The sequence below is a fragment of the Pezoporus flaviventris genome, unplaced genomic scaffold (assembly GCF_033815535.1).
Source record: "Pezoporus flaviventris isolate CSIRO_AGI_PZ_B2104156 unplaced genomic scaffold, CSIRO_AGI_Pfla_v1 ptg000006l, whole genome shotgun sequence".
Lineage (NCBI taxonomy): Eukaryota > Metazoa > Chordata > Aves > Psittaciformes > Psittacidae > Pezoporus > Pezoporus flaviventris.
Window position 1 is genome coordinate 21,681,710 of NW_026892554.1, and position 23,369 is coordinate 21,705,078.

Below are 23,369 nucleotides of genomic sequence, written 5' to 3' on the forward strand. Positions count from 1 at the left end.
CCAGCTCCATCTCAAGTCTTGAGACCATCTCTTTGGAAAGGTGAGGAGGGAGAATAGAGGTGATGGCAACGGGCCTGGTCCACACCCGGCCCTGGGCAGAGGGTAAAGGCTTGAGCTCTTTGGCCCATCACATTGCAGGCAGGGAAGAAATGTTGCCCCTGAGCAGAGGTGTTGCTCCAAACCCTCGCCTGACCCTGCGAGGCCACCGCAGCGCTGTGGGCCCACCAGCAGTTCTGTTCCTTTCAAATAAGCAGCCCCAGCTGTGTGAAGTTCATCGGAATGCCCCTTTATTGAACACTGTGATAGTGCAGTGGTAACATTGAACAGAGCTAAGACTGCTTAAAACAAAAGCTGGAAGAGCAAGAAGTTTAAAAGGGATGGGGGGGGCGGGGGGGGAGGCTGGGGAGAAAGAAAAGGTTAGACCAGTTAAAACAGCATTGGTCGCCCCAAAGCGGAGACCCACGGGGGGTTTAATGTAGTGTTAAAGGGTAGGCATGAGCACGTCTCCTCCACCTGCCTGACACCCAGAACATGCCTCCTGCTTAAGAGTCTGGAGTGAAAAGTCACAATGTGGTGTGTCAGATGAGCACACATCGGGTGACCGGGGAAGGACCAACACAGATTAGAGAAGTCAAGGAGTCGGTGCTGCACCTACCGCTGTGCTCCCCACACCCGGCCCGGGGAACCAGGCGCCGCGGGGCTAACACACCACACAGCTGCACGTAAGGAGTTCCTATGCCAGTTCATAAACATCTTCCATTTACTATTTGGTGATTACATGTGTGTATATATAGTTCTCTAGGCAACACATTTCAATGAGATAGTCAACTCTGAGGATACACAGGCCAATCTAACAATGAAAAATGCAGTTTCAGTCCAACAGAAGCTTTTTTTCCCTTTCATCAAGAAAGGAGATTGAACCCTCTCTCCCCTCAACAGCACTTCCAGGTCACACTGGAGTTCCCCGCTGCAGCTATTCTTCATCAGAGGAAGAGTTCTGATCCAGGGGGTACACCATGAACATCACGTCTGGCCGCGACGGGACAGAAGGGTGACCAGGCCTCACGATTTCAAAGCCCAAGAAGCTGAATGTTTTCAGGAGAGGAGCTACCAAAGAGAAGGAAATCTGTTACTACCAGGAATAATCCTCTTTACCTGTCACCCTAAAAGCCACAAATGTCAGCACCTTCTGAAAGGGCATCCAGAGCTTCCTGCAAAGAAAGAAGCTATTTTAACGTGACAGCCCCTCGAATAGGAGGCTGGGTCTCCTCCTGCATTCATCACACCTGTTCCTAAGCGGAAAGGGGATTTTAATTATGCAGCAGAGCAGGTTTGTCCATGTTTACCCTGCAATGGCTCCTCCATCCCCTCTGAGAACAGCAATGGTTTAGTTATCTACCTGCAGCAGCCACAGACCCACTTTCTTGCACATGGTGGTTGCAGCATGTCACAGCCCTTACTCTATACTTAGGTGGGTCCTGCACCCCTTGAGCCCTAAAAGTGGGTCAGACAGCAGCAAACTCGGGGTCTCGGTAGACATTTGCTCTGTGAGGACCCAGAGCTCAGTAGAACTCCGGACAGCCCAGCCCAGCTCGGTGCGGTCCCCCAGGAAAGCCACCATGGGTTATGCACAGAAACCGAGCACAGGGTCAGTCCAGAAGACCCCACACCCCTGGTCGCAGTTACACAATGACGGGATGCGTCCTCACGTGTGCTAAAGCATCACTTCCCTGTGACCCGTGGAAGTTACCCCGGTGCAGCACTGAATCTCTGCGGCACCCTCTGATGGTCAGCTCCGAGACACTGAACTCCAGGGGAGCTCCCAGATACCTGCTTTCAAGAGAGCACCTCATTTCAACTGCACAGATGAGGGCCCAGGATCTGGAGCATGCCAGTCTAACAGGCCAGGTCCAAGAGCAACACAGAGCCTGTTTTTAAAACCAAACCCCATTATCAGACAGCTCCTGTGAGCAGGCACCGTGGAGGTCACCAATGCCACCCATGACACTGTGACATTACAGCAGGAGATTAATCTGAAAATCAGTCTTGGCATCACAACATGGCCTGATGTGTTCCTGGGCTCAGCACAGCTCAGCTCAGCTCCACGAACAGGCTTCAGAAGACAGTGCAGCTTGTGAAGCAGCAGAGGAAAATTAGAATGCAGGTTTGAATTACTTCTGCCATGGCAATTACTTGGTTATCAGCCTGCATCTGGTAAGATTTAAAGTGACACATCCATAGCTTGGTACCTCACCACAAATCCCCTCAAACTTCCGTGCTCATCCAACTCAGCTAATCACTCATCCAACACAGCTATCTTTAGCTCCTAATGCAGCCCCCTTAAGCCATAAGCATCTAGAGCCAGGGTCAGGATTACCTTTAAATCTAGGAAGGGAAAAAAGTGCTGGGAGATCTTTTAAAAGGAGATAAACCTCAGGGCAGCAAGCTCTAAGTGTTCATTAAATACCAGTCCAGTATTTAAGGGTAGCTATGAAGAAGATGGAGACTCCCTTTTCACAAGGAGTCCCATGGAAAAGATGAAGGGTGATGGGCACAAGTTCCTCCCAGGGAGATTCCAACTGGACACTAGAGGAAAATTCTTCCCAATGAGAACAACCAACTGTTGGAATAAACTCCCCAAGGAAGAGGTGACTCCAGCACTGGACACTTTTTAAGACAGGGCTGGACAGGGTGCTGGGACATCCAGTCTAGGTCATGCTTTGCCTAGAAAGGTTGGCCCAGATGATCCTTGAGGTCCCTTCCTTGAGGTCCCTCCCTGGGACCTCACCATGATTCTATGTTTTCCATAAACCACTTATGGGAAATAAATATTTTTTATCCCGTTTAACAACTTCTCCCATTTCTCCTTCCAATCACAAAAACCTGGTCCAAAAAGAGACCCTCACTCCTTACCAAAGGAGACAGATTAACCAATTTCTGGACAAGAAAATACTCCAAGTAATTCAGGAGCAGTTTTCAGCATGACAGTACTAGCAGTAATTTAATGACAGGACAGCAAAGCATATCTGCTGGAGAAACCAAAAATACTCCCTCCCCTTCAGTCTCAAGAAAGGGCTGATTTCCTCCACAAGAAACCATTTCTGATTTGTAAGAACACCATGACAATTATGCATATGGCAATTCCTGCAATAGGCAGCATCCCACAGAGCCCTGCCCTGGGATTACCACAGCTTCAGCAGTGGATCTAGGGATCAAACCCGACAGTGGGGGGGATTCTCACCTCTATCTTCTCTGCTTTTTCTGAAGCAAATAAAGACATAGTTCACTTTCATTTTTTCTTCAGCAAACTCCAACAGTGCTGATAACCTGCCAAGGAGGAGGAAGACAAAAGAACATCAGCCATAGGAAGTCCTGTCCTGAGGAAGCCTCTGAGCATTATCAACTGTTTGGATGTTTTCAAGGCAGCAAGATCACTTGTTTACAGCCCCCTTCCAGCGAACAATGGGTGCTGAAACAATGGGCTTCCTGCTTTGCTGTCCACCCCTGCAGAACCCAGAGCTGTCCTCACACCAAGTCACCCAACCTGCTGTCCTTGGCCAGCGCCAGTGCGCACAAATGCCGGTCCCCACCACTCAGTGGTTTTGTACAGAAGCCTTCGTACGTGGGGAGCTGAACATCGCAGCAGATCTGAGCCAGGCTACAGCCCCTCCGCTGGCAACATGCACAGGGGGGTCTGTGAGGTTTATGCTTTATGGGAAGGGATAAAAAAAAACATCAAAAAATGAGCTCCTGCCAGGCAGAAGAGCAAAGAAAACCACCACTGAAGGAGCACGTGTGCAGACAAAGCGGTCTCTTGGGCACATCAGCTGCATGGCACACCTGGTTTTCCCTGAATCCACGCTTCCCTCTTTCCAGCTAAAGTACTTCTGCCACCTCCTGATGGAAGCAACACTGCTCGAACCCCTCTCCAAGCCCTAGCAATCAGCATGGCAGAACCATCGCTGTCACTGCTGGCCTCGAACCAGCTAGGATGCAGGCTGCTAGAGCAGTGACAAACAGGGCTTCAGTTGACATCTAGTTGAAGAGCAGTCAGCAAGCCTGGGGTGCAGCGAGGAAGCTTCAATTTGCGTTTGTTCATGTGGTAATGAACTGTTACAGCCTCTGCCAGGCTGTTTTACCTAGCTAAAAATGGTCTGGCAAAATTGAGCGCTAAGTCATAACGACACAGGTGTCTAAATACCCTCGCAGAAGAACCCACTCGCAAAAGAATGGGCCCTTGGACAGCTCCAAGCGTTACAGGATGAAGAAATGACACAAACATTTATCTAGACTGAGTAAAATGCGACGAGTGTGAAACAGCAAAACCACCGTCACTTGCGGAAGGTGCCCAGCGAGCGGCGTCTTCTTAATTAGCTTGTGTCATTTACAGCTGAAGCCTATTTGGAGATTTAGGAGGACTTCAGAGCGCTCTGCAGAGGAATCCAGTAAAGCCACATCCACGCTACAGCGCTTCCCGCCAGTGGAGATCTCTGGCAAAGCACTTGGCAGGAAGGAGCTGCTCTGGAAGCTGCGTTTACACAAACTTCCCAGAGCAGAGCTGTCTGGACAAAACACTGCTGTGTTCTGCCAACAGAGAAAAATCAGAGGCTCTGGCAGAGCCCAGCGCCTGTGTGGCAGGACTCCAGGAAAGATCCACCTACTGAAGGGGAGCATCAGTAAAATGGAGTTTTGGGTTTGGTTTTTTTTCCCCTGAAAGAGAGGAAATAGCTGCCAAAATAAGCTGGCAACAAGCGTTCCAAGTGGCCAGCAGAAAAAAAATAAAATAAATCCCCCAAAATTCAGGAAAAAGCTTGTAGATTTTCCATGCCCAAGTACGCAAAGAATCACTCTGTTCATTTACTATTTCTCATTAGCATAGAGGCTCAAAAACCAGTAACCCATCTGAAATATCACTGGAGAGAAAAACAAATGTATGGAGGACTAACAGGAGGGCAGCTCTCTGAAGACAAGGGAGTAAGGACACACATACACAAACCTGGAACAGAGCTGCTGTACATAGAGCCCATTCTCCCTGCATGCACAGCATCATGCATGTAAGCACAGTCCTGCTGCCTGGGAGCCTCAGACGCAGCTCTGGGATCCTGAACTTACCCTTCTTTGCTCCCATCAGCTAATAATCCATCAGGGATTTCCACAAAGAGGCTCTGATTAGAGAGCACTGCGTCCCAGGAGGAGGTCTTCACCTCTGTGACCTTGTACTGGAAGTGGACAATATGAGGCTTCCCTTCGTGCACTGGGACATCTTGGTTAACAGTGATCTTCTCGTCCTGGGCAGGGGAGGAGGAGAGCTCATGAAACAGGCTTTAGAGTTAAAGAAAACTATCCATGAAATTGTAGACAAAAAAATGTGAGTGATCACACTTGAAGAGCAAACAGAGGGACTGTTCTCAATGGGAGCACCCTCCTGACAAGGGACGAGCCCATACAGACTGGTGTGTGTCCACAGTTTTATCACTAAAATTCATACCGTGAGACTCACCATAGCTCATGAGGGTATGCACAGTCTGATGTAAGCTTATGTCCAAGTCTCAGAGCTCTAAACAAGTGTTTAAGTGGGTAAGAGGTATTGCTCTGGACAACCTGTAATACCTTGCTTCCATTTTAACCTAATACAGAAATAAAGAACAAAAAAAAAAAAGTAAAGCCCTACATATTAAACAGCCAGGGGAGTGTAACTAGAGAGAGCAAATGCAAAATAAATGGTGTTACAGCTTTACTAAGAAGAACACCGTACTTTTCCCTTTCCCTTTTGCTGGCTCAGATACACACCACAGTAAGTACTGAGACCTCAGTGTGATTTTCTAGTCGTGTTTTCCTGTTCAAGGGAACGTAATTTTGCATATTTACATTACATTAGATTTCTGGCTAATGACAGTCCATCCTCACTGAGGTTGCATCCACATCTTTGAAGGGCGGTTCATGAACTACCCTTCAAAGAACACAACTTGAACCACAAGCTGGAAGAGCATCTGCTGCCGCAGTCTCACCAGTTTCATTGTCTCCCCAATCTCCCCAATGGCCTTTTTGTTTAAGGAATGACCACAAATTGCTTTCCCACATTTTACAACCAACTGGAATAGCAAATGGTTTGTCTCCTGGTATAAGGGAAGAAAATACACAGCACTGAGAGGATCCCAAAACAGAGAGAAGCTACAGAGACTTGAAGATTGTAAGAAGGTCTCTTCCAGAGACCACAAATGTACATGTCCCTCTCCAATACTGCTCTAAGGAGCATGCCAAGCATGCAGAGCACCTCAGATTCAGCCCAGCAGTTCCTAGAAAACAATTTTGTGGTTAAAACTCCATTCCTTCTCCTGACAATTTCTGCAGGCAGTTGCCTTACCCAGTAAACTACTTCCACATTTCACTGCCAAGAGCCCAAGTGAAACGATGAAGGAATTCATTAGGTTCCTGAGTTAACGTTGTCAACTGCAGTGGAAGCTGAACCCTTCCCATCTGCTCGGTTACAGGCTCATGCCTCTCGAGTCACTTACACTTACAAAGTCACCTGCACAGCTTTGAAGGGCAGAAGTAAAGCAGATATTGCAAAAGCAGATATCCGTTCCTGAGTAACAGGAGTACCTGGGAAGGCCACATGTCCCTCTCTCCTCAACAGCACCAACAGGTGGGACCGAGGTTGTTCAGCCCATCAGGGCATTAGGTCCAGTCTTCAGGCATTTGACTGTAACAGGGTTATTAATTCAGCAGCTCCTTGTGAGCTCTGATCTGCTGGTGACCAGCTGGACTGACCATGACACAAGTGACACTACTGCAGAGGCAGCACCTCACCAGATGAGTTTTAATACACTCATCTCTGACCAAACCACGCACAGAGTCAGTACAGCAGAGAAACCTCAGGCCAGTTTGGATCTGCAGTGAAGCAGCATTTAAAAGATGGGCAGAGTGTGAAAGGACTCCTCAGCGTCGCCACTTTCCAAGTGGATGTTGTCTCATGGGTGTTTTAATCTCTGACAGCGTGAGCATTGCTGAAAGACCAGCAAGTGGTTCAGCAAAACACCACCAAGAACTTTTCCAGGCTCCTCAAGCCCATGTCCCAGTGCTTTAATTCCTATTACCATGTGTATTAAAATAGATCCTTCTTAGCTTGACTATTGTGACAAAGAAGAAGCCATCAAGTGTGTTAAAGCTGCCATCAAAAGCATGTAGATGAGGAACTGCCTGGCTTCGGTAACCAGAGCAGAGGAAGCTGCCGTTTGTTTAAAGCCCACAAAGCTTAGCTGAAAAACAAGTTTACACTTCAACAGAATAAATATCCTGTAGGAAATAAGTTTATTCATCGAGTTTGAAAGAAGTTTTCATGGCTGCATCTACTGCCAGGTTTTACTAGTTTTAAGCCAAGCACACCGAGAAACCTACCAACAGCTCTCAAATGAAGTCAGACTGCAGCTGAGCCAGCAGCACCTGCAGATCTGAGCCCAGAGGGAGCTCTGCATTACAGACGTGTGTTTAAAACCCAAAACAAGGGGATTATACGCACATCCTTCAGCAGTGACTTCATAGGAGCCTTTTACAGTTGTTGTTACCAAGCAGAAAATGTCTCTGTTTCAGAAAAGATCCTTCTCTCCAGAAAAGCTCACAGATGCTTCTTTTCTTACACTTCGTGAAAACAAAAACAGGGTGAGGAAGTTGAGAAAAGCAGGCTGGGATTGACACATTGGAGGGGGAGGCACACGCATGCATTTGTGTGGAAAGACTGGCAGCAGCCTGCAATAGGAGGGGAAAAGCTTACCGAGCCTCCTGGCTCAGCCCTTCTGTCACCAGAAGTTATGCCCTGCACTTCAAACCTAGAGGGGTTTTTCCACTTAAGAGCCTCCTAATGCAACAGCCCATGAAAAGGCAGCACAACCACAGAGATTAACAGAACCAGTTCCCCTGGTTCAGTGGGAATTACGTTTACACATCCTGTCTGGGGCAGCTGATATTTTATTTCTAGGCACTGAAATGCCTAGAGATGCTGGGGAGAGAAGCTGTTCCTGCGAAGCAGCAGCCCAGAATTCTTTGGAAGCTGCTCAAAGCAAAATCTGTTTTACACAACAAATGTTCAGTTTTTAGTTCACCCCTGCAAAATCCCACCACCACCTTATTGCGGGCAAAAAAAAAATCCCACCAGACTCTCCTCTATACCCAGCACCTAAACCACCGCCCTGCTGGCCCTCAGCTCCAGCTCAGTGAGGTAAAGCCACAAAGACCAGCTTCCACTTGCTTACAACTCATTGAGCACAATATTTTCCAACCCAGCTACGCTCCTCAGATGCTCCAAGAGGGATGGGGGGAGGCCCCTACGTGTTGGCAGTGCAAGAAGAAAGGATGTTATTGATCTGCCATAGCCAAGTGACTGGAAGACCAGCGTAAGCAGCCTCCTGCTGGCATGTGCTTCACCTGCAGCCTCCTGCCAAGCCTGCAAGCCTCTGCACGTCCTTTCACATAAGCCCGTCCCGGCTGTGCAGCATTCCCAGCTCAGGTAAAGCTTCCCTGACCAAGGGCTGAGTGTTACGTCTCTTACACAAAAATAACAACTATTGGGAGCCCTGGCTGCTGAACTTACAGCACCGTTGTACATGAGTGCTGTGCTGTGTGCTCTGAAGGAGGCAGGCTTGTTCAGAAAGGTCATTCCCTGAGCTACACCAGCTGATACCACTGGAAAAAGGACTTACGCTTTTTGGGTCCAGGTACCTTTCTATGTCATGCTGAAGCTTGTTGGCTGCAAAGTTCAGCCTGCTGTAACTACAGCACCCCTCAACTGAGCTGATGACTGAGGGGAGCAGGGAGAGGCCTGATAACCCCCGAGGTCTGACTTTAAATCATTGGGCAATACAGCCCACTCTGGTCTGGGATGAGCAAAGCTACAGAAGGGGATGATTTTCTGACAGATTCTGCTAGGTTTTGACAGCAATACACCCAGGAAGAATGACATCCATATTTCTGGGATGCAGCTACCTAGATGACATCCTCACAGGCAGCAAATCCTGCCCACAGGCCAGCACCAAAAGCTTCTGTGCAAATTCAAGGCCATGCTAAAATCAAACACTTCAAAGTCTCCAAACCGTGATTCTTTCCTCCACACTGTTTCTGCCTTTGGACCTTGCCTGCTGTGTGTGCCAGGCTTGGCAAAGCAGGCCTGCAAGAGTTGAGGCTGCAGGGTCACCTATTTCTCGTCCCCTTCCACCCAGAGGGAATTCATCATTTGTTCTGAGCCCTCTTGAAGCTATTTATGCATCATCTTTACCTGACAGGAAGCCCCTTGTGCTCTGCTGCTTCTTTGGATTTCATACCCCTCTAACATCTGTGACAATTCAACTCAATAGCGTTAAGCTGATATTATTAGGAGACCACAGAGATTGACATTTATTCACAAGGCAAGTAGAGGTGAGGCATGTGATAATTCACCAAGGCTGCATGAAATAAAACTCCTCTGAAAGCAGATGTGAGGTCTGTGATGCTCATGAATTTCAAGAGGAGACTTTGGTAGCTGTGACCCAAAAGGGCCTTTATCTTTTTATCACATGAAGTCTATGTGCCTCCCACAGAGTAATTAAAAATCAAGTCTTAACACCTATGATGACACTCCTATCTGAACAGCTAAATTTGCAAGCTGAGCATAAGTTTAGGCTACCTCAGCTGATAGCACTTTACTCCCCAGCATGTGGAAAAGCAGCCCCTGGCCAGAAGGCAGCCAGATGTGCACCACCATAACACAACACAAATTTTCACGAGTGCCAATTATTCTACAGCAACCAAGAGCCCAGTCTCCTTATCCAAAGGGAAAGGTCCTGAGGCATGAAGATGGCCAAAACCCAAGCTACACAGATCCTAAGGAAGTCTGCACATACAAAGCCTTCCCAATCTTCCCTCGTCCTACGCCTGTGTTCTAGGCACATTTTGACCGTGTCCTGCGCCTGTGTTCTAGAAACGTTCCTATCGCCTCACCCTTCTGTGGAGTCAGGAGTTACTCTGTGCAGCTTTACCTTCCGGACCAGGGCACAGGAAGGAGCTTATCAACCATTCTCTCTCTGCATTTCACCTTTCTGCTTCCCACTTCCTCTTTTTGCAAGACATTCAAGAAGTTGTTTGATGTTTTGATTAACGTGGCTCCACACAGAATAGCTGAAACAAGCCTCTGGGAAAAGGACTAGGGAGTTATTTACTGCATGCCATTGAGAAAAGGTCTCTTGTTTCTTAGTAGGCAGGTGATATTTAAGCAGGAGAGCACTGCATGCAGCTCAGCGATCTGCCAACAGGGCTGCTGAAAAATGAACTGCTCTCCCACTTATCACCTAGGAGTTATTTGCATTTATTCCCATCAGTCTGCAAGAGGAACCAAACACAGTTGCCACACTGGTACAGGTCATTATTTGGATGTCAGATCTTTCTCACCTTATATATCAGAGCTGAAAGAGAAGGATCCCTGCTACCCCCTCGCCCACCGGGGATCTTCGACAGTGGGTGAGGGGCATCAGGAGCACCACAGAGGCCCTGGAACAATGTGCCTGCAGCACTGCAGCTGGGGACAGTTACTCAAAGGTAAAATACTACTGCAAAAAAAAAAAGAGAGAGAACACCAGGTTACGTTAGCAGGGACAACGATTCAGGCGCTACAGCTCCTCACTACCCCAACCTACTTGTACCCCTGCCCCTCCACAGCACATCAGAGGCAGCTACTGTGGCTCTAGTGCCCGGACACCCATTTTAAAAACATCCCTGCCCCAGCCGCGTCAGAACCAGCGGCCGTTTGTCAGATGTGGAGGGGTTTGCAGCCAAGAACCCAGAGAGTGCTGAGCAACCTCATGCTAATAGAGACCCCTGGAAGGCTGCCAGCAGCAGATGGCTGGAAACGCATGACCAGATGAGCACACATTTTCTATAGACAAATATCTACAAATAGATCAACAGGACCCAGACGGAGGTTTAAGTTTCACATTTTCAAAACCAGGAGCAGTGAAAGGGCTGATTCTTCAGATATTTTCTGAAGGCTCTACAACATCCGAGTTGACATTTTCACATGCAAATGAAATATCATACCAGCACCCTTCACTACAACTCTAACCATTACGAGTTCACCCCACAGGTTTACTTTTACAAACAAGAAAACAAGTTTCCCCTGCAGTTTGTAACTTTCTTTGGATGTCCTAAACGTGATCTTTCGGCATCACTTTGAGCACAGGCTTTAATATCTGCTCTAGATTTTAGGAAGTTCATGAAAGCAAATTATTTTACTTCTGGAGCATTGCTTCCTTTATCAGTACCACAAAAGCTCTTCGCTGAGGCAAGGCACAGCACTGGTATTCCTCTAACAAAGCCTGCAAAAGCAACCCAGAGAAACCAGTTGTTCCCCAGCATTCCCATTATGAAATATGTCAACACAAAGCTATATAAACACCGCCAAAATAAAGGGGAGCGTGAGGGTCTTCAATAAGCACAGGGAGCAAGGAACAAGGCTATGATGGGCAGGCTCCGTAGATGTATTGACAACTTAGGACTGTCCTAAAACTTCTCATTTCAGCTGTTCCCAAGGCAATGTTTTTCCATTCTAATCCCTCTCCACAAGGGAGATGGGCTTAAGTATCCAAAGACAAGCACCAAGCTGCACTGTCAGAATAACCTGCACTGCCTACACAGTGCTGCTAGAACCCATACCAGACTGCAGACAGACTACTGAAACTTGGCATTTCTGAATGCCAAAAAATAACTCACAAACACAGTTACGACACAGGCAGCATTTGCTAAGATCTTGGCTTGCCACCTCACACCAAAATACTCTTCCTACAGGAAACACAAATATTCTTCCTCCATATATCTCCTCCTCCAGGTTCGCTAGACTGGGCTCTTCAGCAGCGCGCCCATGGACCACAGCAGGCACATGTTGGAGAAAAGGCTGTTTAAATAATCTAGGAAGAGATACAAAGCAGTTGCAGTGTAGATGTCTCAGGGCAAACCCCTTCGCACACATGCTCAGTGGCATTTTGTGTTAATACAGTCCCTCCACAGGCATGACCAGGGCTATCAATGGACCAGTGTGTATTCAGTAGTAGTGGATGTTGAGAGGCATGACAAAGCACTTTGCTGTGCCGTTCCCCACCCCCAGAAAGCTGTTGGCAGCTTTGTTATTCCCTTCCCTCCTCCCTCACCCCCCAGTCAACAATGTGCTATTGATAGCTCCCTCCGACTTGCGGCCAAGGCATCAAGAAGCTGGATAATGAAGTGTAGTTGTGGGAAAAAAAACAAAATAAGAAGAAAAAAAAAGAGAGAGAGGCTGTAGTTTCCATGCAAAGCAGTCCCAGACACTTCCCACTTTTGCTTCCTCTGGCACATGCAGAAGTCAAACACAAGACCCCTTCAGCCACAGAGCTCTGCCTGCAGCACTGGGGCTTCACCTCACCACCACTGTCCTGCCCCAAAAGTTGGCTCCAGCAGCCAGGCAGGGTCCCGAGAGCAGCACATGCAGGACGGCACCACCAGGCAACACTGGAGGCTGAGTGTGTGGCACACATGAAGAGAGGTTTTGCTTCTCCCAGAAACACCCTAGGAAGAAGTTCACGCAAGCATCCAGCAAAGTCCAATCCCCTCATGCACCCATGCGCGCGCAGCCCACCGCTACTCTGCTCCCCAGGGCATGTGACACTTAACAATCAGCACTGTGCTCCCCTTCAGCCCTTCTTCTGAGAAGCTGCTTTCCAGCAGCTTGGTTTAGATCAAAATTAGTTTTTTGGGTGCCATGGTTTAGTGTGAGGTGTCCCTGCCCATGGCAGGGGGGTTGAACTGGATGATCTTAAGGTCCTCTCCAACCCAAAGCATTCTATGATTCTATGAAAATGCATCTGGATCCCCAAGGGCCTTTCCCCAAAGGAACTCCCAAGCAAAAGCTTCTCAGTGACCGAGTCCAGCCTGAAACTGGAGCTGGAAGCACACACAGGTTTCCAGCCAGTGTGTATAATTTTAACTCGCTAAGCTTCCAGCAATCCCAACCCCGTGCCCTGTCCCTGGGAAGCGCAAAGGACAACTTGTCAACTTTTGAACCCCATCACGGCTCCTCCTCAGCAACCCAAGCCCCAGGCCAGCGCTGCTGTCAGTCCACAACAGCCAGCAGCATGGGGCCCAAAACCTGAACATTTCCCTGGGTTTGGGGGGTTTTCTTTGCAGCGAACACTTGGATCAGACAGGACGATCCACACAGCTCACCTGACATTACAGAAGCAAAGCTGGTTTTGCTTGGGTTTTTTACCCTTTCTCAAAACAGGCTCTGAAGATGCTGCTGCACTTTGCCCGCAATAATATCTTATGCTACAAGCCACTGCAAATCACATATTAAGGAACCGGATTTGAGGAGCAACTTGCAAATAACTGCCTGATGAACACAGCGCAGCTCAGGTATCTACCCTACATGCAGCAGCCAAGAAACAACGCTGTTTACACACATCCTCCAAGTGCTTATCTACACGCTATAGCAGAGGGTCAGGAAATTACTTTTGGGACTCTAAACAAGGAGCAGACACACAAGACTATCTGGTCACCAGAAATACCCAGAAATGGGGAGTTCATGGTCGGTGATAGCCGATGTGCCAGGAAGAAGCACCTTTTCCTGGAAATGCCCCATCCCTGGCAGTGCTCGAGGCCAGGCTGGACACGGGCTTGGAGCAAGCTGCTCCAGTGGAAGGGGTCCCTGCCCGTGGCAAGGGTTGGAGCTGGATGAGCTTTAAGGTCCTTTCCACCCGGACTATCCTGTGATGCTGTGACTGCGGGAGGGAGGGCACGAGCCCTGCCCGGCATTAACGGCTCATCAGCAGAAGGGAGCTCAGCGACTCCCTGCCGGGGCGGCCCCCTCGAGCAAGACCCAGCCCCGGGGGGCCCGAACACCGCGCGGGGCTCTGCCCCCCCGGAGCAGCGAAGGGCTCACCCGGGGAGGCGCGGAGAGCCCGCTCCCCTCCCGCCGCCTCAGCGCCCGCCCGCCCCGGGCCCGCCCGCTCCGAGGGGCGCAGAGGCCGCGGCAGGGAGGGGGACGCCCCGCACCTGTCCTGGGTGTTTATCATCCTCGGCTCCGCTGGGCTCCGTGGGTCGCTGGGTGCGTGCGGGTGCGTGCGGGTGCGTGCGGGTGCGTGCGGGTGCGTGCGGGTGCGTGCGGGTGCGTGCGGGTGCGTGCGGGTGCGTGCGGGTGCGTGCGGGTGCGTGCGGGTGCGTGCGGGTGCGTGCGGGCCCGCTCGGCTCGGTCTACCACTGCCACCGCCACCGCCGCCGCCTCCCTCGCTCTCCGCCGCGCTCCGTCTGACCCCGCGGGCCCGCGCTCAGCCCCGCCCCCCTCGCGCTCCGCCCGGGCACGCCCCCTCCCCCCCCGCGCCGGGCAGGCCGGGAAGGGACCGCCCCAAACAAAGGCGCGCGCGGCGCCACGCCCACCCGTCCCGCAGGCGCAGTGCGCTCCAAACCTGCTCCGCGGTGTGACGTCACCGCGCCTTGCGCGAGCAGGGACAGGCCAAGGGGAATGGCTTGAACCTGCCCGAGGGGAGACTGAGATGAACTCTTAGGCAGAAGCTCTTCCCTGTGAGGGTGCTGAGGCGCTGGCACAGGGTGCCCAGAGAAGCTGTGGCTGCCCCATCCCTGGCAGTGTTCAAGGCCAGGTTGGACACAGGGGCTTGGAGCAAGCTGCTCTAGTGGAAGGGGTCCCTGCCCGTGGCAGGGGTTGGGAATGGATGAGCTTTAAGGTCCTTTCCAACCCAAACCTGGCTGTGATTCTATGCAAGGGCAGGAGCAGGCAGCCTGCAGCCCGGGCTGCAGGGGGGTATGGGAAGTGACAGCACTGTGATGGGAAGCTTAAGCATGTCTGTACTGGTTGTCACAGTGGAAGAGGCCCGGGCCTCTGACTGGAGGCTTCCTGGAAGTGTTTTGGCTATCGGAACTGGTGGGGGAATAGGTCAGGGAGTAACAACAAGGAATGGATGCTGGGCCCTGGTGGTGGCACTGCACAACAAGCTGCTGGCTATGATCGTAGAATCATAGAATGGTTTGGGTTGGAAAGGACCTTAAGGTTATCCAGTCCAACCCCCTGCCATGGGCAGGGATGCTTTACCCTAGTCCACATCATCCAAGGGTCTGTCCAGCCTGGCCTTGAACCCTGCCAGGGATGGAGCATTCACCACTTCTTTGAATAGCCTGTTCCATATCCTGCTTAAAGTGTGGTGCTAGTGCTTAAAAGGTGGCCTGGAGAGCTGCAGGCTCCTCACCTGGTTGAGCAGGACCTAGAGCAGGGAAGAGAGGAGTGAATACGTGGATAACGATGTTGACCTGCCCGTGGCAGGGCTCTGCAGGGCTTGTGATTAGCAATGTACCTCAAAAGAAAAGGTGGCAGCAGCCCCCCAAGTGGGGGGCCTGTGGGGCTTGGTCCCACAGAGCTCGGTGGGTGCTGAGCTTCACATGGGATCAGATGCCTGCGATGCCCCGCAGGCTCTGGGATCCAACATGCAGCCCTTGGCCTGAGCTTCCTGGTTCCCAGCGCTGCAGCACCGGCCCTCGCTCGGCAGGAAGCGACCAGCTGTTTGCAGAAAGCTGGATGCTGGCCAGAGCCCGAGTTCAAACACAGCCTCTGAAATGGCCTTTTCCCCCTTCCTCTGCGTTTCAAGCCCTGTTTGCAGCCATCATTCTATTTATAAGACCCAGGAAAAGCGAGCTGAGACTTTCCCACAGTGCTGGCTTCGCAGACGATTGTTGTTCGGGAAGCTGGAACGTTCATGGTATTATTTTTGTATACCCACGGGAAGGCTTTATTTCTTTTTTTATTGCGTGTCACTCTGTGTCCCCATCTGTGCCGAGGAGAGTTTGCAACGCACAAAAGGGCTGCTGCTCACCGCTCTTGAAGGCTTTGCTGCTGGTTTGGGTGTCTCTGCCTGCATGCCCCTGCTGGGAAGGGTGGTGGGTGCTCTGGGACATGTCCTGGTGACCAAGGGCCTCAAAGCCAAGAGACTGTCACTGATACCCCCTGTCTCATTACCGAACCCCATCAAATCGCTTGCTTGCCCTGTGCCTCGGTGTCTCCTGTGTGGAGGAGGGAAATGGGATCACCATTACTGCCATAACCGTGGTCTTGGCAATGGCAAGTGCAGTTGCGCTGCGTTTTTGGGGCTGGGCATGACAACCAGGTCACAGTGTCACCAGCTGTTGGGGTGCTGCTGCCAGCGGAATCCAGCGGGTGCTTTTTTTTGCCTTTCTTGGCCATGTGAGGCTGTTCCTGCACAAGGAGCTGCACTGGGATATTCTGGGCTGGCTGCGGTTCCTTGGCAAGGCCCTGCACCGTGTCCCGCTCAGCTGCACGGGAGGGGTTTCTGCAGGGCCAGGGAGGTGATCATCCCTGCACTGGGCACTGGTGAGGCCGCACCTCGAATCCTGTGCTTAGCGCTGGACCCTCACTACAAGAGAGACATTGAGGTGCTGGAGCGGGGCCAGAGAAGGGCAGCGGAGCTGGTGCAGGGCCTGGAGCACAAGTGTGATGGGGAACGGCTGAGGGACCTGGGGGGTTCAGTCTGGAGAAGGCTCAGAAGAGTCAGTCTCTTCTCCCAGTTAACAAGTGACAGGGCAAGAGGAAATGGCATCAAGCTGCACCAGCTTGAGGCCTTGGCAGTGCTGGGGAGCTGCAGGCCCTTCACCGGCTCCGTTGCCCTCCTCTGGACCCACTCCAGCACCTCAGTGTCTCTCTTGTAGTGAGTTCTTGCTGTTTGTCAGGGTGGGTTTTGGGATTGATTATCCCAAATTCTAGACACGGAACAGATGACATCTGCAACCTTTTCTATTTTAGAGGCTTGCAAACATTCATTGGGTATCTCCTTAATTATTCTCATTGATTATTGTGATTAATTGTGGATTACATAGCTCTTGAACAATACTTTCCATCAGGACAGATACTGAGGTAAACAGTTTTCCACAGCTGGGAAATGGAGAACCAGAGTACATCTGCTCTCAGAGCGGGTGAGCACTGGTGGGCTGGGGCTGAGCAGGGATAGCCACAGCTTCTTGGAACTGCCTGACACGGGACGGAAGACACTAGGTGGAGACAGGCAAGGCCAAGACAACAGGAGGACAGCCACTCGGTCACAGCCTTCTTGCTCACAGGGTTGACAGCAGAGATACTGCCCAGATGTTCGGGGCCATGGAGGTAAGCAGGGTCCCCGCGGGATGGGCTGTCTCTCGAACATTTGCTCCGTGCTCTTCCTTGGCTGCAGTCCTGGCTGCGCTGTCTTTGCCTTTGTGTGAGAAAGGGCCAGAAGCAAGTTCACCCGCTCGGCCGGCCCCATGGCAATGCAGCCACAGGCACTCCCACTGACCTCGTGGTGATGCAGCCACTCAGATACGGAAACCAACACTGTTGCAGAGGAGGCTGTACCAGGGAAGTGGCAGCTGCAGCCCTTCCCCTGTGCGTGTTCCACCAGCGGGTACCACATGTCGGTCCTTTGGCTGTGCCCTCCCCGTCACGGTGAAGCACGGCCAGTGCCGGGGTGTGTGGTGGATGCCACGTCCAGCCAGAGCCTCGGACACAGTTCTTTGGTTCCTCCAGCAGCACTGCCTAGATGCTGCCTTGGAAGGGGGCTGCCTAATGGAAAACTCTTCCAAACAGAGGTTTCAGAATAAAGAGAGAAAAGGATTGGGAGCTGTAGGTATAATTGATACCCTGTGGTTATTTAAAAACATCTTCAGAAATGTGTCATTCAGAACTTTCCAGGGCATATCTGGGAATGGAATGATGTTTTTGTCAGCAGGCTTTTCATCCCCTGTTCCGTGAATTCTCTTTTTCCTTTTTTTTTTTAACATGGGGATCTTGTTTTGCTAGGGGAAAAATTAAAATTAACACTGCCAGGGAATTTTGTTTTCATATCTTGATCCTCCTGTGCTGACATGCCTATATTGTGTTACAGCCATAGAAGTACCAGGAGCATTGCTGGGATTTTTTCACCTGTGTTTCTAGGTGAACTGTGGATAAATTCCATAAAGCCAGTCCATCTGTGCCGCCGTGAGGCTGGAATCGTGTCTTGAGGGTTTCTGCGAGTGTCCATCGCACAGGTGGATTTTAGTTGTTCAAACTGTCACGTTGGTTAGTGTCATTAACGCGAGTGTTCTGTCCACTTCACATCTGTAACAAAAAGAAGCATTTCCTTCCAAGCTGTGCTGATACAGTTTTCTGCTGTTCCTTTGTATTTCCAACGGGATGAGATGATTCCTAGTCAGAGCTGGGGGTCAAGTTTAAGGCACATTGCTGACATCAACGGCTTTCTTTTTTTTAATGAGCTTTCTCAGAATTTGTTATTTAGCCATTAAGTGGTGCCAGTGGAGAGTTCATGCATGAGCTGAGTCGGAAATCTGCTAGGTGTGAATTAGTGATGAGAGAAAAGCAGGTCAGAGAACAGCTTGCTTCAGAGCATGTTGAGCATCAAGCTTGGGCCATAACTGGCATGTCCAAGGCCTTGGGCCACAGTGTGTGCAGAAGAAAGAATGTAGAAATTGTGACAAGGTATGACTTCCCTCTGCTGCTCTCTGAAGATGTGTTGTCCCTGTTCGTACCAGTGGGATGTGCATCGGCACCAAGTGGAGGTGTTCATGTGCAGCACAGATTTGGGTGGGGTGAAGAGCTGGATGGTGTCAGGGGGTGAGAGCTAGTGATGGGACATGGTGGTCCACCATGAGATGAGTCTGTTGTGGGCTTTTGTGTCATTGCTGAGGCCTGTGCTCCGACAGGATGCTGTGGGCTAGAGCCAGCACCTTTGCAGACACTCTGATGTGATGATGGGATGGTCGTGGGCTGAGATACTACTGCAGAGTGAGTCCCTGTCAAACCTGCTATCCCTCCAAGCACAGAATGTCAGGATGGATTGCCCTGGAGAGGCAGGCAGGAGTTTTGCCAGCAAACACTGGAAAAGAGGCAGTTGGTCCCTCCTCATGTGATCTCCTGGCATAACAGAACCTGGGAATGGGGTATGATGGAAAAAGCATGTCAGGAAGCACAAAGCCTACAGCAAGGATGGGAACATGTAGGTGCGAGGTCCAGGCATGCGGCTCCTGGCCCAAGCTCCTGTCAGGCAGGAACTGGCAGCACGGCAGAGCTGTGAGAGCAGCGCTCCCCCAGCAGAGGTTAGCTTGAAAGGTCACCTTTTTCTGGCCCAAAGAAACATTCCTGTGCTTCCCTGCCTGTTTCCTCTGAAGGAAACCAGCCTTTAGCTTCTTCTCAGCACCATCCCTGTGTCCAGAGCTCTTTTCCTTACCTGTAGGAGTAGGTTGTGCTCCAGGATATGGCCAGAGTCTCCCAGTGCAGGTTCTGGTGGGTGGCAGAAGAAGACAAAAAGGGGAAAAAATCAAGGACAAATCAGTAAAAAGGAGTATGCAGGAAAGCACACAGGCAGTAAGAAGGTATCTTGCTGCTGGCAGCTTGCATGTCTGAATCCAGCTAGATCTTTGCATTGATTTTTGTAAAAGCTCTTTCAATTAATTTTGCAATGAGCTCATCCTTTCTGGCACATCTCTGCTCCCTTGTTCATTTACTACAGGCATGGCTTAGTTTCACCTCTCTTGAATCATCTGCATGTAAGCCTCTTGCCCCTGGAGAAAGACAGGTACTTTAAAGGTGTCTTGGCTTGGCTCCTTGTAGATGCTGTGAGAAGATGGGATGAATGGAGCTGGAGGTGTTTCTAATGGATCTGCCTGAATTTAGCCAAAATTGGGCCTCTATCCTGCCTCTGTGCAGCATGACTTCCTTGGAAGCTATTCTTGCTGTGTGGTTTTGGTGGTTCAGGATAGGTCCCCATGACTGGAAATGAGGTTGTGGAAAAGGATTCATGGGGGTGTCGGCGTGAACAGGCTCGATGGTGGTGGGAGCTAGTGCTAGTCCAGCCAAAAGTCCTAAGGGCATCTTGGAGTTTCATTTGTTAAGACCACAAGGTGACTGCACATTGCAAGGACAACCTAAAAATTAAAGTCTTGCTTCTTCTCATAGCATTTCTCAGTATCTGAGCGAGGCTTCTTAGAAATCTCACATGACAAGAATTCAGAACTGTGTCTTGGGGGAGCTTGTTTTGTATCATTTTTCTTACCCTATGGCTGCACTGCAAACTAAGAAATCTTGGAAGGGACATCTGGAGTCCCTGCAGGCCTGAATTCCTTAAAGCACTGTCACCAAATTCCCTAAGCAGAGGCTGTGTGGTGGTGAGGTGACACAGGCAGCACATAGCCCACACTCTCCCATCACGTTAGCATCACAGATTTAAGCAGACTGAGCTTAGGAGTGGATCCCATGGGTCTGACACCTGGGTTTTGGTCCCATCCTTCCATGGGGCCCATGTGCTGGCGTTTGGGGACAGGTCTCGGGGATGCTGTGCTGAAGGCCTTGGCATGCCCATTCCCACAGGGGAGTGCAGGATTCTGTCACGGCTGTGGAGCGCCTGTTCGCTGATACTCGAGCTGGCGGTGAAGCTGCTGCAAACAGAGCTGAGAATCTTGAGGACCTGTCCAGGCAAAACACCTTCTCCATTTGCTCTAATAATTTTGTTTCTCTCAATTCTACACCCCCAGAATAATGTGTCCAGGCCTGTTTTAAAGTACTGGATCACTCAGAGGCTTCAGCTGAGATCTGGTATCCATATTTCTTGAACCCGATCCCACCTCTGTCCCATTTTCTGGAAAAAAGTAATGTTGTTCCTTTCTTTCTGTATCATGTGTGCAAACGTGCACTAGGCTTGGAGATGTGCTCCCTGTGAAACCCCAAACCAAAGCTTTTAAATGTCATAGTTGTTTAGGATCCTTCAGCATGCAAACCTTGGAGAGGAAGGCCTGACACGGGCAGGGGTAGCATATGACATCCAGTTTAGGACAGAGCTGGGAAAGCCTCTGGGTCATTTGCATCAGGAGCAGTTGGGTTGGGTGTGTGGATCATGTCAAACCCCTTAACCAACTTGTCAGTTCTGCCTCCATGGCTGGCCCCGCCACCACAATTCTTTCTTGTGGCTCCCTGCATGTGAGGCTTCTGCTCGGTGCATTTCTGTTCCTGTACCGTTGGAGTCATAACACTCATGTTTTCATGGCCCCGCAGGAATGTGCAGGCTCAGTGGAATTGCTGGGGGCTCCTGCTGAGGCTCGCTGGGTGTTTGCCCTCCAGATGGTTTGTGAATGGAGGCGAAGATCTGGTGGAAGGAATGTTTTCCACAGCAAAGCTGCCTGCCTTGCTCACGGCCTGAGAGCTGAAGCATAGCTTCTGGCTGCTCTCTCCAGCTGCAGCGTGGTAACCACAAACCAGGGTGCTGCTAACCCTCAAGGTGCTGATTTTCTGGAGATGAGCTCCTTTCTATCTTCCAAATACTGTTGAAACTGTTCTCTGGATAGTTTTATTATGAATGTGTATCTACATAGGTGCTTGTCTCCTGGAAGTTTGTGCTCCACGGTCCAATGGATGTTTTCCCAAATGATGCAGGCCAGTTATTTATTCACAACATGGATAATTAAATTGCTTCATATGATAGAAACTTGCAATCCTTTCCTTTCTATTGGTTGTTTCAAACCCAGCAAATATGCCTTTCCCTAGTGTATTCTGGGGTTTTTAGGTGTGATTTAATTTATTCTCATAAAATGACATTCTTTATTTGAATCAATCCCAGAAGTCACGGTTTGGGCACACAGAGGGGGATAAACATCTTGGATTCTGGAGGAGTTGAAAGTTTAACTTAGTGGATGGAGGGCAGTTTGTGATAAGGATGAGAAAAATGCCATGAGCTCCTTTACAACCAAGACTTGCACTATTTTCATAAAGGACTTCAAAGCTTAAAATTCTGGCAACAAACTGGTAGAAAGAAAGTAAAACCTGAGTTTTTCATACAAAATTTCCCTTTAAGATAGATGATGAATACTTCAGTTTCTATAGAATCATGGGTTAGGATTGGAAAGGACCTGAAAGTCACCCAGCTCCAACCCCCTGCCACGGGCAGGGACACCTTCCACTAGAGCAGCTTGCTCCAAGCCCCTGTGTCCAACCTGGCCTTGAACACTGCCAGGGATGGGGCAGCCACAGCTTCTCTGGGCACCCTGTGCCAGCGCCTCAGCACCCTCACAGGGAAGAGCTTCTGCCTTAGATCTAACCTGAACTTCCCCTGTTTCAGTTTGAACCCATCACCCCTTGCCTTATCACTACAGTCCCTGATGAAGAGATCTTACCTTGCAAAGAAGCCTGCAAACCTTCCTGGGGGTCATTGCCACACATCCATAGCAAGCCATGTGGGGTGTGCATGTGCGGGGGAGCAGGGAACACAGCTTAGGAAGGTTTTGTGCACCCACACGGTGGGAGAGGAGGATCTCCAGTGTATTTCCTTTGTTCACAGAGCACCCCCAAGCATTCCGGGGTGCCTGAAGTGATGTTCCCTGCTCCCTGACTGTGCATGCCCTGTCTCTGTGAGCGCTGCCACTGGCAGGTTCACTGCAGTGAACCCCCGGGCTGTGCACTGTTTCCCAGCTTTGTTATAAGGAGTGAGAGTTTGCCAGCTCAGAACACGTCCGGATGGCAAACCTTTTCATTACCTTGCAGTTCTCCTTGTTCCAGGGAAGTGTTATTTGAACACAGCTTTGCACAAAGAATGGAAAGAGGAAAGAAACAAGGGGAGACAGGAAAAGGGCGTCCCTGGGCTCTGCCCAGCTCTGGGACAGAAACACCTTTGTGTTGCAGGTAACTCCATCTGGATTCATCCTGCTGCATTGGCCCCCAAGAGGAGTCCCTGAGAAACAAATGCTTTTTTCATCAAGAACACACACAAAGCTAGAAATATTTAGAGAGACCCCTTTTTTTCCAGAGACCCAAACCAAGAGCATGCCTGGTCTGTCACACTGGTGTCCTTGTGTGCAGGGGCAGCCTGCCTTCCTTGGGGCTCCAGTTCCAGCCACCAAGTCAGCCCAAGCTCAGGAAAGGTCCCAGTGTTTTGCAAGAAACTTGGGAAAATGCCCATCAAATAGCTGAGTAAGGGGTTCATGAGCAGGCCTTTGAAACACTGATATAAAGCTTCATGAGCTACCTGCATTCCCAAATCCAGTTCCAAAAGCTGAGTGTACAGATGATGCTGGAGCTCACCTGTAGCTTTAGGTACTACAACCATTAGAAGCCTTACTGCAGAGTACATTAGCTGGTAGGAGAGCATGCTGTCCTGTGGAGGGGACTCATGAAGCCTCTCCAAGGGAAACTGGTGCTTGGATCCTTTGGATTTGAGTTTTTTTGGTAGCTCTGCTTTGCCTTGTGTGTGATGGGTAGTATGCAACATACCCAAGACAGATGCCACCAGCAGCTCTGGTGCTCAGCATGCAGAGGCTGAGCCTTGCTCCCTGCCTCCTCC

At 50.3% G+C, this 23,369-nt stretch overlaps 2 protein-coding genes across 2 annotated transcripts in view; one reads left to right on the top strand and one right to left on the bottom strand.

The window, feature by feature from the left end:
* Positions 1-23,369, top strand: part of SORD (sorbitol dehydrogenase) — a 341,031-nt gene that overhangs the window by 226,690 nt on the left and 90,972 nt on the right. The window lies entirely within an intron of this gene.
* OAZ2 (ornithine decarboxylase antizyme 2) lies at positions 737-14,066 on the bottom strand. The gene is given in 6 exon segments (XM_061447402.1): positions 737-1,107; positions 3,242-3,327; positions 5,113-5,288; positions 10,417-10,497; positions 10,499-10,574; positions 14,047-14,066. Coding segments are annotated over 6 exon segments (573 nt in total). The 3' UTR covers positions 737-973.